Here is a 19,173-nt window from a genome sequence, read left to right as displayed (position 1 = left end):
GACAGCTATAGAGCAATGCTTATGTATTCACAGTGAGACATGTTGCTACACAGTGAAGCCATCTCTGTATAGATAATTAAAACACGAATTTGATTACGCCATACGGAAGGCAGTTTGATCAAAGACCTTGAATATATTACTATACAAGGTCTTTGGGTTTGATATGCGATGATGCTACATAAATTTGAACATCTGACTTTCTATTAATTGTTTAATTTCATTCACAAAATTAAAATTTCATAGACTACAATTATAGGTTATGTTACCTTTGGGAGCAAGACCAATTTCAGCTGTGCCTTATTTCGACCGTTACTCAGTGCTGCAGGAAAGCATTTTTTATAGCTCGACAAACGCATTCTCGCTGTAGTGTGTAACGGAACTAAAGCTGCATCTACACAATTCAATATTCCAATCGCGTATGCGTGCAATATGGGAAGAATATTGAAAGGATCAAGTTTAAAAGGTACGTTCAATTAAGATGCATGAAGATTTTGTGTCTACATGGTGCGCCGTTTTGAAAGTCGTCTTCACTGCATAAATATATTAGTTAATATTAAATATCAATCTTGCATTCATTGTTTTAAAGTTGAAAGAAAAGTTTAACCGTGTAGTTGCATCTTAATGTATTCATGATCATCAATTTACGGGGAAAAAGTTGACGACACCGACTAAACAAAAGAAAGACCATGCGATAAATTGATGGCGATAAATCTAGCTGCAAAAATTATCGCAAAGTGTGACTGTGATTTGTTGGAATTCAAAATTTCATTACAATTCATTGGTCGAAAATGGAACGACGTCATATAAACGAAATAGTCTATGTATGTTTTGAATTTGTCTGTAACTCCAGCGAACAGTAGTTTTTGACAAACATTGATTGATTGATTTATTGATTGACAATATTAATAATATTAATAACAATAATAATATTGTTGGTAAAGGATAATGTTATGTCCTGTATTGGTATGATGCTGACTCGTAATAAGACTAATAACATGAATTTCGTTCAGTAGAGAAACTTACCCGAGCTTCAAAATTCTCCACCGAATCTATGTTCACTTCTGGCAGATTAGAATAAAACTGGAGATTGTCTCTCATTACTTCATTGTCGGGATGTGTCACAAGGAAGGTGAAAACTGCAGATGCAGCCTTTTGTAGCATATTTGTCTGAAATTGAATGAAACAGTATTTGTGATATGTAGTGTTCTGAATTTAATTGTAAATTAAATATTACATCAAGGGATTAAAAAGATCGGAATAAAATACTTAGGATATTCAAGATATTAAAGTATAAATAAATGGAAAATGACATCCTGCTGAAAGCATTTAAAAATATTCATTGTCATTGCGTCGTTTTAGAGGCAAGATGGCTGACAACATCAATTTAGCAGTTATTTGTTTGTTAGAACATGTGGTAGATATAGAGAAATTTCTAATAACAACAACTACAACAACAACAACAACAATAATAATAATAATAATAATAATAATAATAATAATAATATAGAGTAAATGCATTTTCCATTTTCAACACCGATGTCTTAAATAGTAACATTTTGTTACATTTATTAGTCTACCCTATATTTTATTCATGTTAACCATTAAATTATAGTATTATTTTTAATCTAGTTATTTACTGTAGAAACAGCAGCGGTAAGTACATTTTATTGTAGCCTATATATAAGAAATATGTTTGTATTAATTATGTCAAAATAAACTTGTAGAGATTCAAAGACTTGAGTTATCATGTCTGATTTAAAGCAAAAATAATGAACAGTCTTCTCTCTTTCCAATCCACGCCTATTTTCTTTATGATGAGAAATACAGAACCCACAGCATTCCGAATCAGTAAACATTACGAAAAAACTACTGTACAGTAACGTGGTGTAAAAAGAAACTGTGGAGAAGATAAAAACTGAGATAGGTGAAAATTTCACCTGGGTTTCAATGGATTTTTTTACTTGGTTATTTAACGAAGCTGTATCAACTACGAAGTTATTTAGCGTCGATGGGATTGGTGATAGCGATATGGTATTTGGCGAGATGAGGCCCAGGATTCGCCATAGATTACTTGACATTTGCCTTAGAGTTGGGGAAACCTGGAAAAAAAAACAAATCAAGCAATCAGCCCAAGCGGGAATCGACCCCGCGCCCGAACACAACTTCAGACCGGCAGGCAAGCGCCTAGAGCTACGCTGGTGGGTGTTTAAGTAAATGAAATTACAGATGCAGAAGGACGATGTAACGGCAATGTTGTGATAGGTTCCATGAACAGTGAGGCAGCTTGCAAACCTATATTGTTGACTTGTGAAATAATGAGAAAATGCAATCATATGACTATTGCATAACATTTAATGATGCTATGAGTATATTGTGGCCTCAAGGTATAAAATATGACCGGACTTTACTGCTCGTGAGTGATGCTGCTTCATATACAGAATGTCCCATTTATCTTGTGCACCTATTATAACTTTTTTGTTTGGATAGATATTGGAATTTTTGTTTTCGAGAGTTATGTTAGAACGAGGGACAATCATGATTGTAGAGACTTGGTGCATGTAACTACATTATGGTACAAGATACACGTGACGTCATCAATTTTTCAAATCGCACTACATACTTTAATCATGTTACTTTGATAACAACAACAAAATGCAAAATGAATTCTATCAGAATGTGCCGTTTGTTGTGGTGTCCCATTCATCTTGTGCATTAACTTACACAAAACGAAAGACGACTGACGTCCGTACACGTCGTGTGTTTGATGCCTTAACATGTAAACAAACCACAAAAACTGTCGATGCCACAATCCACGTACAGTGACTTGCACTTTCTCCGGACCTGTCGCCACTCGACTTCTGTCTGTAGGAAACTGTAAAGGACAGTGTGTAACAGAACATTCTGACAACACCAGACAACATGCAGCAACGCATTCGACAGGCTTGTGTGTCCATTCAGCCAGCAACATGCCGGACAGTCATACGGTCTTTCTGGGAACGCCTTCGAATGTGCATTAATGTGAATGGTTACCATTTGGAACATCTTCTGTGACTCTCAAAGCATAACATTATCACATTGGAAGTACGTTTTTGTTTCGTTTTGTTGTTGTTACTGATAAGGAAGGTGACATTGTGATACATTTTTGAACTCGTCTTAATGTGTGTAATCAATGTAACATGATTAAAGTATGTAGTGCTATTTGAAAAATTGATGACGTCACGTGTGTCTTGTACCATAATGTAGTTACATGCACCAAATCTCCTTACCCATGTTAGCCCCTCGTTCTAACATAACTCTCAAAAACAAAAATTCCAATACCTATCCAAACAAAAAAGTTATAATAGGTGCACAAGATAAATGGGACACTGTATAGTCAAAGCAGGAGATGAATTAAAAGTTTTATTCCAAAAATGATTCACTTAACATGTACTGCGCATGCTTTCCATCGCATTGCTGAAACAATCAGAGTAAATTTTTCTAAAGTGAATCAATTAATTTCTAACGGAAAAAAAAAATTTTTTCTGAAAGTCACAAGCAGAATTGTAATTAAAAAAAACGTATCCTGAAATACCTTTGTCACCCCGACCAGTACTAATCAAATGAGGAACGTGGTTGGAAGCTGCTGAGTACTACTTGAAACACTACGAAGACATTAAGAATGTGCTACGTGGTACAGTCATTAAGTTCTAAGACTTGACGCCTGGAGGGTAGGCTGCCACAAGTATCTGGATGTATCACAAGATGCCGCATAACACGGCGTACATTTAAACAGAACCACATCCTCCCTCAAAATAGTCTCCGTTGGCCGTTATGCACGTTTGCCAACGTTGGTATAGCTGCTGGAAGCACCGTTGAAAGATGTTGGCAGGAAGGTCCCGTATGGCTTCTCTTGTGGCAGTTATAACCTCTTCGGAAGAATGAAATCTACGCCCACGTAGGGTTGCTTTCATGCGAGGAAAGAGAAAAAAATCGCATGGTGCGAGATCAGGTGAGTACGGAGGGTGTGGAAGAACTGTCACCTGTTGTCTTGCAAGTTCCTCTTGGACAAGGACAGAGCGATGTGCAGGGGCGTTGTCATGTAGCAACAGCCAATTCTTTGTACGCCATAGCTCAGGTCGCTTACGGCGAATTGAATCTCGTAAACGGCCAAGGATCTCTTTGTAGCGGGTTTTGTTCACAGTTGCACATTCTGGGATGAATTCCATGTGAACAATTCCATTTGAATCAAAAAACAGTTCAAGCATCACCTTGCCTTTTGACCTGTCTTGTCGCGGTTTTTTCTGTCGTGGTGATAACTGGCGTTTTCCAGGTGGCGGATTGTCGTTTCAGTTGCGGATCGTATAGGAAACACCAAAGTTTCGTCTCCAGTTATTGTCCGGTTGAGAAACGTCGGATCATCGTCAGCACTACTGATGAGGTCACCACAAATCGTCATGCGATCATCACGTTGGTCTTGCGACAGGATTCGTGGCACACTGTGCTGGGTAACACGAGACATGTTCAGGTCATCAGACAGAATTTTGTAGCAAGTACCATGGCTGACCCCTACTGTTGCTGCGATATCGTCTACAGATTGGGAGAGGTTAGCACGCACCAATGTTGCAAATTCTTGGATCTTGCGTTCAGTTCGAATTGTTCGTGGCCGACCAGTACGCACATCATCTTCCAAACTGTCTCTTCCTTGCAAAAAACGTCGGTGCCAACTAAACACAACACTGCGTCCTCACCGTAAACCGTCCTCCTCAAACTGTGAGATCTCGGGTTCCGACGTGCGCATTCAAATCACCGTCACAACAAAGACCGTAGTTCTGCTTACAGTGCATGCACTCAACTGTCTCTTGTTGGGTCGAGAGACTAACTGACAAGGTATCATACCATGGCGCCACCTATGCGCTATAGTGCACCACAACGCCACTATGCGCTCAGTATTAGAACTTAATGACTGTACCACGTAGATTCCCTTAATTCAGAAGGTGCTGCCTCGATTGACGTTATTTATTTATTTATTATTTTGCTAATAATTGTAACATAAAATATAATATATACAGAAAAACTTTAGCTCGCCCCTGAAAGAGTAGAACTCGTGCTCGGGGGCGGATTCCTGAATCCTTATTGAGTGAGGAGTGTGTGAAAAATTATCTGTGTTACTACATTCAAGCAAATTTTGCTAATATCTCAAAAACAATTCAGAAACTACAAAACGGCTATCTCACATTACCTGAAAATATTGACATTGTGGAAAACACGATTCATGAACTTAAGGTAGCTGACCTCATCAGAAAGTGAAGTGGACAATGTGTTTTAAAAAATCCAGGCATTGAGGACATATGTACGTAAAATTAGTGTAATACTAAATGACACAACAAATGTAAAACTAGAATCGGATGTATCTCCTTCAGATATAGTGATTTTTAAATATGCGCCAATCATCTCATGTGGAGTAGATATGAGGATATGTTCCCTTTTGCGTGTCATCTTCTCAATTGTCGTGCGTCATTTCGTCCCACTGGCGTCGAAATGAAGAAAGGAAAAACGGACGTCATGGACAAGAGGGCCGAAGCCTTAAATTTAAAGCGGAGGATGATGTGACAATGCAGAAAGGGAAGACCCTTGTTAGATAACCATTTTTTATTGAATTCTTCAGTTTTCTCCAATGGTTCTCGAGACAGGAGAAACGGGATTACAATCTGTGAAAACCTCTAATATTGAAATTTCTTCCTGTCGCCGATGTGGGAGAAAGAGAAGATAATATAATGCTGGCAGTGTTGGAGATACAGGAAGTGAGGAAACGGGAGTGCCTCCGATGCGATGTAGTGGATATGAGACAAGAAGCGATTTCGGAGCGGTTTTCTCTCTCGAGGCTCGACGGCGTGGCCAGCGATTCGACTACCAAAATCCTGTGTCTAACGTGCTTACGTAGGACTTAGCTCGCGATCGACGATTACCCATGAATGTGACGGCTGTATAGCTGCTAACGAGATTACAGCGGACTTAGCTCAAGGTCGACATCCACAAAGGGGGTGGTTACCACAGGAAAGTAATAGTTAAGACAAGTTAGAGTTAATAGTGGGAAATCGAAGTCAGGAAAGTTGTGAGTAGGGCTCGCAAGTTGAAGATCTAAAAGTTGGTATTGCAAAGTAGTATAGTTCAAGCTAATTACTTGTGTGTTAGAATATGTAAGGTAAGCGTCTGATTTGCACTTCTTTGGAAGTCAAAGAGTCTATGCTGAACACATGGTATTTGAAATGAAAAATAAATGTTTCTTGTGTAAACCGCGCCACAGATTTTGCTACCTGTGTGGAGGGTACTGTAATCTTCTTTCTGTTTACGTTTATTGTCGAAAAATTGTGAATAGATTTCGGAGTCAATGGTCACCAGGCGTAACAAAGTACCTAGTGATAACGAGGATTCTACCTGAGATAGAGGAAATGTTTTCTTATCTTGAACTATAATACATTGCAATACTAACTTTTAGGTCTTCAACTTCCGAGCCGTAGTTATAAGGTAAAATTGGAGCGTTGAATTAAGCATCGTGATGACGTAGAATTGATAAGAATGAAAATTCTCAGTGGGTGAGGAAGAATGGGTCGGGAACAGAGGCGACAGATTCTAAGATTAGGCCTAATCTCTATTTCTGGGGTGATAGCAACACGTGCTAGAACAGAGCGGTATGACGAGTTAAGAGAGTCTGTCAGTGACAGGTGAGGTGTGGTGTCGACCTCCTTCTCAGCACACGATTGACACCCTGTAATTCTTTTAATTGAAGCGGTGAGATCAAAAACCATTCAAGTCCACTTTTGACCAAAATTGAGATATTTGCCATCCATTAAGTTAAAGAACCATTCAAGAACATGATTTTAAACGGTACTTTTCCATACATTGTGTTTAATAGCCATTCAAGTCCACGCGTCGAAACAGGTTCTCGTTAGGGATGTCTTGCAGTTGAGCGGGAAGGAAGCTGTTAGTTGTAAGACATTTGTAGTGTGAAGATCTGCAATGTATTCCTCCTAATCATCGATCCAGAACTTTTTCGCTCGTCTGGCAGCAGATGAAGAAAATGGCAATAACAGTGAGAGTGAAACAGAGGGTTGGGATTTTGAATAGTGAAACACATAAAAAACATAAAACCGATTAATGTGCTATTGTATTTCGATAATAATATTGCCATTGTTTTATTATCGTATACATCTAGTGAAGAAAATGACACATACTAGTGAGAGTGATACAGAGGGCTAGAAAACTGAGTAGTGAAATACATTAGAAAATCGAATTTAAAAGTTGTAATAGTAGATTGAAACAAACTGATGGACATCCTGAGAAAATAAGTGTGGATTGGAAAGACAGGAGGCTGTTCAGAACCTATTTATGAAACAACGAGTAAAAGTCAGGATAGGAGAAGAAATGCCTGAAGGAACATCTACTTGGAGGATTTGGTGAAGAACTGTTTTCAGAACATGGAAGGGATAAAAGTAGGAGGAAGAAGAATAAAGTGCATAAGATTTGCTGATGATATGGCGTTATTGGCAGAAGAAGAGATGATATCAAGGGATATGCTAATGGAGCTGAATAACAGCTGTGAGCTGTATGGAATGAAATTAAATGCAAATAAGACGAAGACTATGGTAGTCGGAAGAAAAATAAAGAAGGTAAAGTTGCGAATTCTAAATGAGGTAGTAGAGCAAGTGATCAGCTTCAAATACTTGGGATGTACTATAAACAGTAACATGAGCTGCTGCCAGGAAGTTAAAGGGAGGAAAGCAATATCAAAGGAAGCTTTTAACAGAAAAAGGATCATCTTCTGCAGACCTCTGGAAAAAGAACTAAGGAAGAGACTAGTGAAGTGCTTTGTGTGGAATGTGGCATTGTATGGGGGCAGAAACACGAACAGTATAACGAAATGTAGAGAAACGAATAGAAGCATATGAAATGTGACTATGGAGAAGAATGGAGCGTTTGAAGTAGACAGACAGAATAAGGAATGAAGTTGTGTTGGAAAGAGTGGGTGAAGAAAGAATGATGCTGAAACTGATCAGGAAGAGAAAAAGGAATTGGTTGGGTCACTGGTTGAGAAGAAACTGCCTATTGAAGGATGCACTGGAAAGAATGGTGAACGGGAGAAGAATTCGGAGCAGAAGAAGATATCAGATGATAGACGACATTAAGATATGTGGATGATAAGCGGTGACTAAGAGGAAGGCATAAATTAGGAAGGATTGGAGAATGTTAGGTCTGCAGTGAAAGACCTGCCCATGGGCAGACCATTCATGTATGTATGTATGTGGAAATATTTCTAATGATAACAGTATTTCTTCTTCTTCTTCCTCTTATTATTATTATTATTATTATTATTATTATTATTATTATTTTAATGTGGATTATTTGTGTCATTCAGAGTAAAACTTATAGAAATAAGTTTTCATATTAAGATTTTATTTGAAGACAATGAGAGTGATTTTGAGAGGTGGGATTCAGAGTAGTGAAATTTATTTAAAAGAAATCTGACATATAATAAATGTATTTTTATTAACAAGTATTACTATTAATCTCATTCAGACGAAACTTACATATAAATGTATAAATATTATGACATTTTTGTGAATAATATCATTATCATAACAAGTATTTGAATGATTGAGATCAATAACCATTCTTCTTTTGCACATCTGAAATTGATTTTTGGATATATCCACAAGTGTTATGACTTTAAAAATTGGTATATTACTTTGTTTTGATCTCTAATATAATCAGAAAAAATTACGTGAAAAAGTAATAATTATGTAAGAAATAAAGAAGTTTTTTTGCATTTTCTCGAAACTTGTGTAAATGGACTTGAATGGTAATTGAGCTCACCGCTTCGATTAAAATATTTCTGAATTTAAATACTATTATAGTCACAATCATGCCATGGCATGAAAGAAAATTTCGCAACCTCGAGCGGAATTCGAACGTGCGACTTCTTGTTCTCCGGTCAGGCGCTCTACCACTGAGCTATCGAGTTCGTCTCACGCCAAAGCCTTGGAATTATCCTTTCATACTGGCGACTCTGTTATAGAGTACTGTCCATAGCGTCTGATCTAGTCAGCACTGCTTATGGGTTGAAAGAAACTTTTTACAAATGTAATCTACTTTCATACCATGGCATGATTGTGACTATAATAATATTTAAATTCATTAATATGTAGATTACATTTGTAACAAGTTTCTTTCAACCCATAAGCAGTGCTGACTAGATCAGACGCTATGGACAGTACCAGTGGCGGCCGCTGATCATGTTACAGCGTTGCACAACGACCAAGTTTTACCCGTACATTAAAATTTTGTTTATATTAAATAACTAAACAGATTTTAAGTTTCCTTCTCGTCCAATTTCAATGTACACATTTTATTTATATATCATTCAAGAATTCGAGTATAAAATAATCTGCGTTTATAAAATTCATCAAATTGTGAATACTTCAGAAGTGGTCGTTGTGCGGCTCTAGCAACAGCCAGAGTCGTGTAGCGGCTGGTTGAAGGTAGGCTCAGTTCAGAGTTCCCTATCCCAGCAGTTAACACAGCTGGTCGCGGCAAAGCTCTTGCAACAACCGGAAGCAAATAGTTCTTGTATTTGCCCGTAGATTGCAGAAGTGACCATTCCGAACGGACACATTCGCTGGATGACTCGTGACTTGAGACGAAATTTTCCGAGTCTTCGTTTCTCACGTGGTTTCTCACTCCCTGACTTCCTGTTCCCTGACCAACGTGTAGCTAGGTGAGCACGTGGTCCAGTCGTTTTATAATTGTGTGAAATCCATTTAATCCTCTCCTAAATATTTAGTTTTTGTTCGAATTTAAGTAGTTTTATGTGAATTTTGCTGCATAATACACTTTTTTTTATTGGATGTGATATTTTCGTCAAGTTTGTGACATAGGTACTTAGGCATATAACGTTATGAATTTTGTAAGTTGTTTAAAAAGCAGGAACTTTTCTGGAGTTTAATGAGTTTTATGTGAATTGTGGTAGTTATCACAATTTTTATAGTGCACTGATGTTTTCTTCAAGTTTGGGATATACGTGCGTTCACCATTATGAATTCTGTAAATAGTTTACAAAACAAGAACTTCTCTGTACTTTCTGACGAAAAATGAAAAATTAAACAACTTGGTAGAACATTGCCTGATCTAAATATTGTCCACACAGTTACTAAGGGGAAAGACAGCTCAAGAGAATTTTTAGAAAGGAAATTTACAATAATTGTGGTTGTGAAATGAAAAACGCACTGTTTTGTTTTCCGTGTATTTTGTTTGATGGGGAACAGTCGTGGACAAGAACAGGCATTACTGATATTTTGCAGTGTAGGCTTTCACGGCCGGAGTCTATAGAACTAGATTCATTTTCCGGCTTGAGAGGCCGTGATCTATTGGTTGGTTTTATACCAGACGTTTCGTCTGCAACTGTGGCAGACATCTTCAGTGGAGTGGTATCCGAGGTCGCAAGACTCTTCTCGGCGTACCTGAGGCAACTGATCCTGTGGCGAAATCGAAAAATTGAAAGAGAATTGGGAGGACAAATTTAAAAGGTACGCAAAACGCGTCCTTGCAAGGGGTTGGGGGCAGTACGAAACTAAATATGTGAGCTCCAAGCCTGTTGGCCACTAGTCTCACTCCAGGTTACGCTGCTCCATTGAAGGAGCTCTAGAAAATTTTGAAGGGGAAGACGAAATTGGACGTAACACCTTAGGTACCACATACGCGATGGGGACTGAGATTTGATCAAGTGATCACGGAACGGGGCGAGGAGGAGATGGCTGGTATTTGCCGTTAGGATGGCGAGACGCTGTCATCTGTTGTTCGGTGACAAAGCATGTGAAGGCCGTCGGAAGAAGAGCCGTGAAATCTAATTCTGCAATTAGAGAGGTCCCTGTCCTTCAAATTGCGACTAATTGAGTGACCTCGTATATTTAATAGACAATTTATAGGTTCTGAACTACGGCATACGTCGTTTATAATAAAGGGGAAAATATATGGGGAAGGGCATATAGGTCCGTGGCCCATTTGTTATAGGGCTCATCCCGACATTTGTCTTACGCCTTAGGAAAACCACGGAATACCTTAGGCAGGATGAGTTGTCTCATATATAAGAGACTAGCCAATTTGGCTATTATATAGGAGGTGATTGTTGTCATGAGCCTTGTTGAATCGTCTCAATTTAGAGACCAGCGATTTGGCAATATGATGGCTCAATTACGAAGAGGGGGAGATATGTAATTGTTAATTAATTTAGAGTAATTAGGGAGATTCATGGGGATATGAGTACAGGTCCGTGGCCCATTTCTTTTAGGGCTCATTCCGACATTTGTCTTAGCGCCTTAGCAAAACCACGGAAACTCCTTAGGCAGGGTGAGTTGTCTCAATATCAGAGACAAGCCTGTTGGCTCTTAGGTTGAATGACTCTATGAATCGATGGATATATACTAGCCAATTGGCTCTATGATAGTTGCATCAATCAAGAAAAATTAGATAATGTTAGGGAGGGATTTTGTTTAGCCCAGTTAAGATAAGGTCATTTTAAAGCGGTTGCACTATCCAAAGAGTCTTATGAAGTTGAGTCGTGGCTACCAAAATCTGGGAGTAACGCCAGCCTCCCTGTCCTCCTGTCTCAAGCGTATAGCTAATGGACCTGTCTGGTGTCTACGCCGTAACCTAGGATCATACTGGCCGAGGCCAGATATGAGCGGGTTGGTGTTAGCACGAGCATCCGCATACAGGTTCCTAGCCAGTCGAGCAATGAACTCGTCTATGGTTGGCAACTCTAGTTCATCATGGAACTTTCTTCTCGATGCGACTCGGGAGAGATGGGTAATGAATCGAATCACCTGGCTTTGGATAACTTGGAGTTTACGGAGATGGGACACTGCCGCAAACCTCCATGCGGGAGCGGCATATGTAATGACAGAGCGAATGAGGGCCTTATACATGGTAAGTCCTACCCTCAGGTTGTCAGGAGTTAAGGCCGCCAGAATGGGATAGTGTCTAACTATCAGCCCGTTGGCCTTAAGAAGAAGGGATTGGATGTGATCTCGGAAGGTGAGAAGAGAGTCCATAATGATCCCTAAATATTTAATTTGGTTCATCCACGGCATTTCTCGTCCGAAAAGTGTGGGTGGTGGTATGTCTTCGAGCCTCGCTCTTAATGAAAAGAGTATGGCCTGACATTTCTCTACATTGATCTTGATTCTCCAGTCGTGGAACCACGGCTGGAGGTGATCTAAGATCGACTGCATCTACGGGACGTTAATCTATAGGTTTTGCCCATCGCCAAGAGGGCAGTGTCGTCTGCATAGATATACAGATGACTACTTCTGCCGTGGATATAGCGAAACGGGAGGTCATTAACGAATATATTGAAAAGTATAGGCCCGATCATGGAACCCTGTGGGAATCCTGCGTGAATTTCACGGGGGGGGGTGGAGAAACTAGTGCCTACACGGGTTTTGAATGTACGGCCTCGGAGGTAGTTAGAAATGAGGCGTATCATTCCCATGCCCAGTAACTTAACGAGGAGTCCCTCATGCCAAAACTTGTCGAATGCTCGCTCGATGTCCAGGTAAGCTGCAGCTACGACACGCTTCGTGCTCATAGCCCAGGTAATGTCCTCCGTCATGCGGAGTGCCTGGAGTGTAGTGGAACGACCAGGGTGGAAACCGAACTGCTCGTTCCTGATTTGGGGCAACACTACTTCAGTGAGGCGTCTATGTATGACCCGCTCCGCCAGTTTGCTGAGACAACTGAGGAGACTAATAGGCCTATCGTTGCTTGGATTCGTCTTATCCTTTCCGGGCTTTGGAAAGAGAACTACGTGAGCCTCTTTCCAGGGAATGGGATAGTGACCGGAAGCCAAGATGTTATTAATTATCTCTGCTGTGCGCTTCATAGCTGACCTTGGGAGATCCTGCAATATAATTCCTTGGATCCGTCGGCTCCTGCGGACTTATGAGGGCTGAGGCGACGAATGAAATGGGCGACCTCGTGGGTGTTCGTAGGTCGTATCCCATTTTCCGGCTCCCTGCTAAGGAGGTCTCGAACCGATTCCTCAACAGCTCTGATATGGGGCAAGTTTAAATTTTGTTCCACGGGTTGAAAAGTGGTATCTAGAACGTCTGCCACTGCGGTAGCCTTCTCCTCATGAGTAAAGACCGTGACATCTGGACCGACTACTAATGGGTGTTTAGATTGAGACGGATTGGACAGAGTTCGAGATACACGCCAGATATCTGACATGTTTCTGCTGTCCATCGTCTCAACCTTGGAATTCCAAGCATCCACGACCGTTTCGTGGACCGTCTCACTGATCCCCCTGCTCAAGCGTTTCATTTCTATTCTATGTTCATCTAAGCTAGTACGCTTCCACAATGTTCTTGCTCTATTGCGTGCGATCTTTAGGTCTCTAATATAGGCTGGGAGCTGCATCCGTCCCGGTTGTGAAGACCGTTTCGGTATTGCAGCAACCATTGCCTCCTCTATGCACTCCGTCAGGTCGCTAACTGACCTATCTATCCATGCCGGAGTGACTTCAGGAGGGATTGGTGGAAGCGTAGCGGCTACCTGGTCTTGGAAAGACACCCAGTCTGCCGCTTTGTAGTTGAATTTCACAGCGGTTTGGGAGAGTTCGACTTGGTGCATGATCTCTATTATCACCGGTAGGTGGTCGAACGGAATGTCATCCAGGGTTGTTAGTCTCGCTCTAGTTGTGAGACCTTTCACCAGAGCGATGTCCAATATTTGAGGGATTTGATTTGCAGCGTCCCGTACGTGTGTGGGTTCCCTAGGGGCCATCGCGACGTATCCGTTTCCTGTAGAATTTAGAAAAATCCTATCGGCCTGCCGATTGGGGCGTTCACAGTTCCAGCTAGCGTGCTTCGCGTTGAGGACGCCGGCGACTACGAATCTATCGGAGAGACTTGTCACTATATCTAAATCTCGTTCATTTAGTGTGCCCGGAGGGCTGTAGGCAGCCATAAGCAGAAAGGGGAGTCCGCCTATGTAGGCTCTAATAGCCACTGCCTCTAATGCCTCTAGCTGTGGAAGGAGATACTCACAGTGCGCGATCGAAGAACGAACGAACACCGCTATACCTCCGCCTCTTCTACCCCGCTCGATCTAGTCTATAGACTTTAAACCCCGCGCATCTTAAATTTACTTGGGGTGTCAAAACGTTTCTGTTATAAATGCTACGTCTATATTATTAGCGTCTAGGAAAGCCCTGAACTCATGTCTGTCATGTCTAAGGCCGCTGGCGTTCCATATACACATCCTAGCATCTTCGTGACTTCGTCTGGCCATTGAGAGAAACGAGGGGGGTTAGGAGCTTAAATATCTCCGGGAGGGCAGACATAATATTCTCCATAAAGATAACTATCACTCTGGTTAATCCTTCTAGGATTGGGGCGCGCGGAATTTTGGGGTTTGCTAATTGCAACGCCTCGGCAAAGTGCTGGACTTGGTCGAAGGTAGCGCCTTGACCGTTGGGGATTTTCGAGGTACTTGCAATAGCTTCCTGCTGGGCCGGTGGGACAGGGTCGGAGATGGACTCTACCGTGGTAGCCTTGGTGGCTTTTCTGCTGCCCCTGTTGCGCTTAGGGCGCTGGTAAACGGGTCCTACATTATTGACAGCAGTTTGGGGGGCTGTCGCTGCCACGGTGGACCACAGAGGCGAGGCAACGGGCTCATCCAAAAGCGAAGGGATGTCCGCCTGCAGCTGCTGCGTTTGCTGCTGCTGTTGGCGGAACGACCCGAGTTCCGTGCGTCGCTCCGCACGAGGATCCTACACAGGGGCGCGAGCCTGAGGCTGCGGCTGCTGTTCTCGGAACAGCTTGTGCTGCCTCGCAGCAAGCTCCACCCGCTGCTGCCGGAGCCACTCGAATTGGAGCGTCCGCTGTTCCTCGAGCTCTGCCCTCCTCCGTCGTGCAGGCCTGCTCGTTCCTTCCGTGGCATCTCTCACCTGTAGTGCTACAGGAACCCTCCGTAATTGGCGGTGTGAACGCCAGCACAGTGTGCGCATGTAGCGGGAACATCGTGCGGCTTGCGACAATCTTTAGTCCAATTGGGGCGTGCGCAAGCTCGACACATAGGCTGCACTTTGCAGCTAGCTTGCGTGTGGTAGTACCACTGGCAGTTGCTGCACTAAGGCGGGCGCTTGCTTGGGACGTAGTCCTCAACTGTTACCCTCTTCAGGCAGCACTGCCGCAAGGCTCTCATCCTATCCCGGTTTTCGGAGGAATTCTCCATATCGACAATGACTATTGGGAGTTTGGCCTTTGTCCTTGATGATTGCATCCTCGTCACAAGCCGGGCGATTATGCTTTGGAATTCCAGGTCGCCCTGGTTGTCCTCATCAGTGTGAATATCTATACCTCTCAAAACTAATCGCAGAGGCTTTTCGTTCTTGGGGAGCAGCAAGTTGTACGCTACTCCCCGTTCCGTCAGGAACCTGCAAAGATTTGCGTAGTCCCTTTCGCAAACAGTTTTCACGGCCGTCACGGCTCGCGCCCTGTACGAGCATAAGCCCAACGGTTCGTATTCGGCCTTGAACTCTAAGTTCAGTCGGCCCAGCGAACCAGTGAAGGCTGGCGTAAAAATAACGGGTGGGATATCACCACGTCGCCCAGTGAGGACCGTCACAACATCATCTTCCTCGTCATCACTCTCCGACACGTGAGTACGAGCTGGGGAAGGGGGGCGAGGAACTGCCTCTTCTACCTCAGGGGCAGCAGCCGTCTCCTGTGGGGCCTCAGGTTCGGCGGGGAGTGCTGCCTCCTCGGTCACGACTTGAAGAGTCGCCGCCTCTAATTGCTGCAAGGTAGAGAGAGCAGATCTCTCTTCCTTGGTGAGCTCATTGGCAGTACAAATCCCGCCTTGTTTAGTCTTAGCTGAGCTCTTCTTCATTTCCTTTTTGGCTTTAATGACCTGAAGTGAGCCGCACCCAGTTAGGATCGGCAGCACTTCATCAGCGTTCGCTCTATCTGATTTACTCAGTCCGCTAGGACTGGGAAGTCAGGACAAGTCGCCTCAGTGACTTTGGGAGCTACCTTTGGGGTGTTGAGCTTACGCGAAAGTCCAGAAGGGACTGGGATGGTGACAGGGGGACGAAGCTCAAGGATTTCGGCGACGGGGAATGGGAAAGGCGGCTTCAGTATAGGACCGGCCGGTCTCAGGTTCCGACGCCTGGGCGCAGGACTAATCTGCGCGGGACGCCATACGCGCATGTAGGATTTGGCGAGCCCTATCTAGCTAGTACAAACTAGCAACCGCTTTACGACACCTGCATTAGCTTAGCTCGTGGACTTCTTGCTCTTAACTGGAGCCATTCGAATTAGAGATTCGATCCTATCAGGAGGGCGGAACCCTAAGCGGCACTCTGTCCGCAGTACAAGATCATGCTAGGCCCCTTTCCCACTAAGGGTGGAAGCCCAGCAATTACGCCCGACCTGTCGCCGAAACCTAGCACGGTTAGCTGAACGCAACAAGGGTTGCGAAGCCCGCCGTGGACCGTCGGTTTTGTTCGCTAATTTCGCTGGCCCTGAAAAGGGCCGGACGAAAATTTGCGTAGTCCTCAGCAGGGCCGGACAATAGTAGAAGAGTGGAGGACTGCAAAAGAAATTAGCCCGATGGCCCTGCCTTTGGGCAGTCACTCTGGCACAAAGGCACAGAGTCTCTCCCTAGCAGGAAGCCTGCCTAAGGCCGGAGGATGACTAGGTGTCTCCTCGAGAGAAGACCAAATCCCCGACCGGGATCCGCCAGGCCTAGGGAAGTTAGTGCGCACAGCACTCCGTGGGTTGCGCGGCTACCTTCGCGCTGAGTGCCGGTGCGGCAAGGGAACCAATAGGCTGCTCTTTAAAAAGTGCCGATCACGTAGGTGTCCGCTGCCTGGCCGACAGAAATACGATGCTCGGCGCCTCGAGGCTCCCTGGCCGAGAGCTGCTTGGCTGCTGCGCTCGTTCGCTGCTGTAGCACTGAGGAATCTGGTTGGTTGTCCGCGGTAGCTGCTTTTGCCGGTGCGCTAATCAGAAGGCCTCTAGAAACGTTTTGCTCCTTTCACGTCCAAGAAAGAAGTCCAATCCTGTGGCTCGAAAAATCCAAAATCAAAAAATCGAAAGAGAATTGGGAGGAAAAATTTAAAAGGTATGCAAAACGCGTCCTTGCAAGGGGTTGGGGGCTGTACAAATCTAAATATGTGAGCTCCAAGCCTGTTGCCCACTAGTCTCACTCTGGGTTACGCTGTTCCACTGAAGGAACTCTAGAAAATTTTGAAGGGGAAGCCGAAATTGGACGTAACATCTTAGGTACCACATACGCGAGGGGGACTGAGATTTGATCAAGTGATCACGGAACGGGGCGAGGAAGAGTTGGCTGGTGTATGCCAAGAGGATGGCAAGATGCTGTGATCTGTTGTTCGATGACAAAGCATGTGAAGGCCGTCGGAAGAAGCGCCATGAAATCTAAATCTGCAATTTGATAGGTCCCTGTCCTTCAAATTGCGACTAATTGAGTGACCTCGTATATTTAATAGACAATTTATAGGTTCTGAACTAGGGCATACGTCGTTTATAATAAAGGGGAATATATATGGGGAAGGGCATATAGGTCCGTGGCCCATTTCTTATAGGGCTCATCCAGACATTTGTCTTACGCCTTAGGAAAACCACGGAATATCTCAGGCAGGATAAGTTGTCTCATATATAAGAGACTAGCCAATTTGGCTATTATGTAGGAGGTGATTGTTGTCATGAGCATTGTTGAATCGTCTCAATTTTGAGACTAGCCATTTGGCTATATGATGGCTCAATTACGAAGAGGGGGAGAGATGTAATTGTTTATTAATTTAGAGTAATTAGGGAGATTCATGGGGATATGAGTGCAGATCCGTGGCCCATTTCTTTTAGGGCTCATCCCGACATTTGTCTTAGCGCCTTAGGAAAACCACGGAAAAACCTGAGGCAGGACGAGTTGTCTCAATATCAGAGACTAGCCAGTTTGTTCTTAGGTTGAATGACTCTATGAATCGATGGATATATACTAGCCAATTGGCTCTATGATAGTACCATCGATCAACGAAAGTAGATATTGTTAGGAATGGATTTTGTTTAGCCCAGTTAAGACAAGGTCATTTTAAAGCGGTTGCACTATCCAAGGAGTCTCATGGAATTGAGTCGTGGCTACCAAAACCTGGGAGTAACGCCAGCCTCCCTGTCTCCTGTCTCAATAGTATACCTAATGGCCCTGTCTGGTGTCTACGCCGTAACCTAGGATCATACTGGCCGAAGCCAGATATGAGCATCCTGTGGCTCGAAAAATCGAGAAATCGAAAGATATTTGGGAGGACTGATTTAAAAGGTACGCAAAACGCATCCTTGCAATAGGTTGGGGACTGTACAAAACTAAATATGTGAGCTCCAAGCCTGTTGGCCTCTAGTCTCACTCCGGGTTACGCTGCTCCACTGAAGGAACTCTAGAAAATTTTGAAGGGGAATTCGAAATTGGACGTAACCTCTAAAGTACCACATACGCGAGGGGGACTGAGATTTGATCAAATGATCACTGAACGGGGAGAGGAGGTGTTGGCTGGTGTTAGCCGTTAGGATGGCAAGACGCTGTCATCTGTTGTTCGATGACAAAGCATGTGAAGGCCGTCGGATGAAGCGCCGTGAAATCTAAATCTGCAATTTGAGAGGACCCTGTCCTTTCAAATTGCGACTAATTTAGTGACCTCGTACTGGTGGTGAGGGCATATTTATAGTGCGAGTAGCGGGCCGAGGCCTGTTGTCGCTGCGGTCCGCGCCGCTTTGTTCTCTGCTCCCGTTCTGTTTTCCGTCCTTTTGTTGTAGTGGCTTCTTAAATGTTCTGTATAGGACCGGGTACCAACACTTGTTAGCTTTACGCTTTCTTCCTTGCGATTGAAGTTGTCTTCTAGAGCTACTTCAGTGGAGCAGCGTAACCTGGAGTGAGACTAGTGGCCAACAGGTTTGGAGCTCACATATTTAGATTTGTACATCCCCCAACCCCTTGCAAGGACCCGTTTTGCGTAACTTTTAAATTTGTCCTCCCAATTCTCATTCGATTTCGATTTTTAAATCGAGCCACAGGATAACTTCTTTCTCGGACGTGAAAGGAGAAACACGTGCCTAGAGGTCTTCT

At 43.3% G+C, this 19,173-nt stretch overlaps 1 protein-coding gene across 3 annotated transcripts in view; it reads right to left on the bottom strand.

Moving 5' to 3' along the window:
• The window catches only part of LOC138707935 (prolyl 3-hydroxylase 1-like), a 487,774-nt gene that overhangs the window by 229,113 nt on the left and 239,488 nt on the right, over positions 1-19,173 (bottom strand). For all 3 annotated transcript variants that reach the window (XR_011334463.1, XM_069837999.1, XM_069838000.1), the window contains exon 2: positions 1,024-1,167. Coding sequence is in view for 2 of the 3 variants with exons in the window: in XM_069837999.1 (XP_069694100.1) it covers positions 1,024-1,167 (144 nt within the window). In the remaining variant the exon portion in view is untranslated. The remainder of the gene's footprint in view (positions 1-1,023; positions 1,168-19,173) is intronic.

This window comes from Periplaneta americana, chromosome 10, assembly GCF_040183065.1.
Source record: "Periplaneta americana isolate PAMFEO1 chromosome 10, P.americana_PAMFEO1_priV1, whole genome shotgun sequence".
In the NCBI taxonomy this organism is placed as follows: domain Eukaryota; kingdom Metazoa; phylum Arthropoda; class Insecta; order Blattodea; family Blattidae; genus Periplaneta; species Periplaneta americana.
Note: the sequence above shows the minus strand (reverse complement) of the source record. Positions and strands in the feature narration are given on the sequence as shown.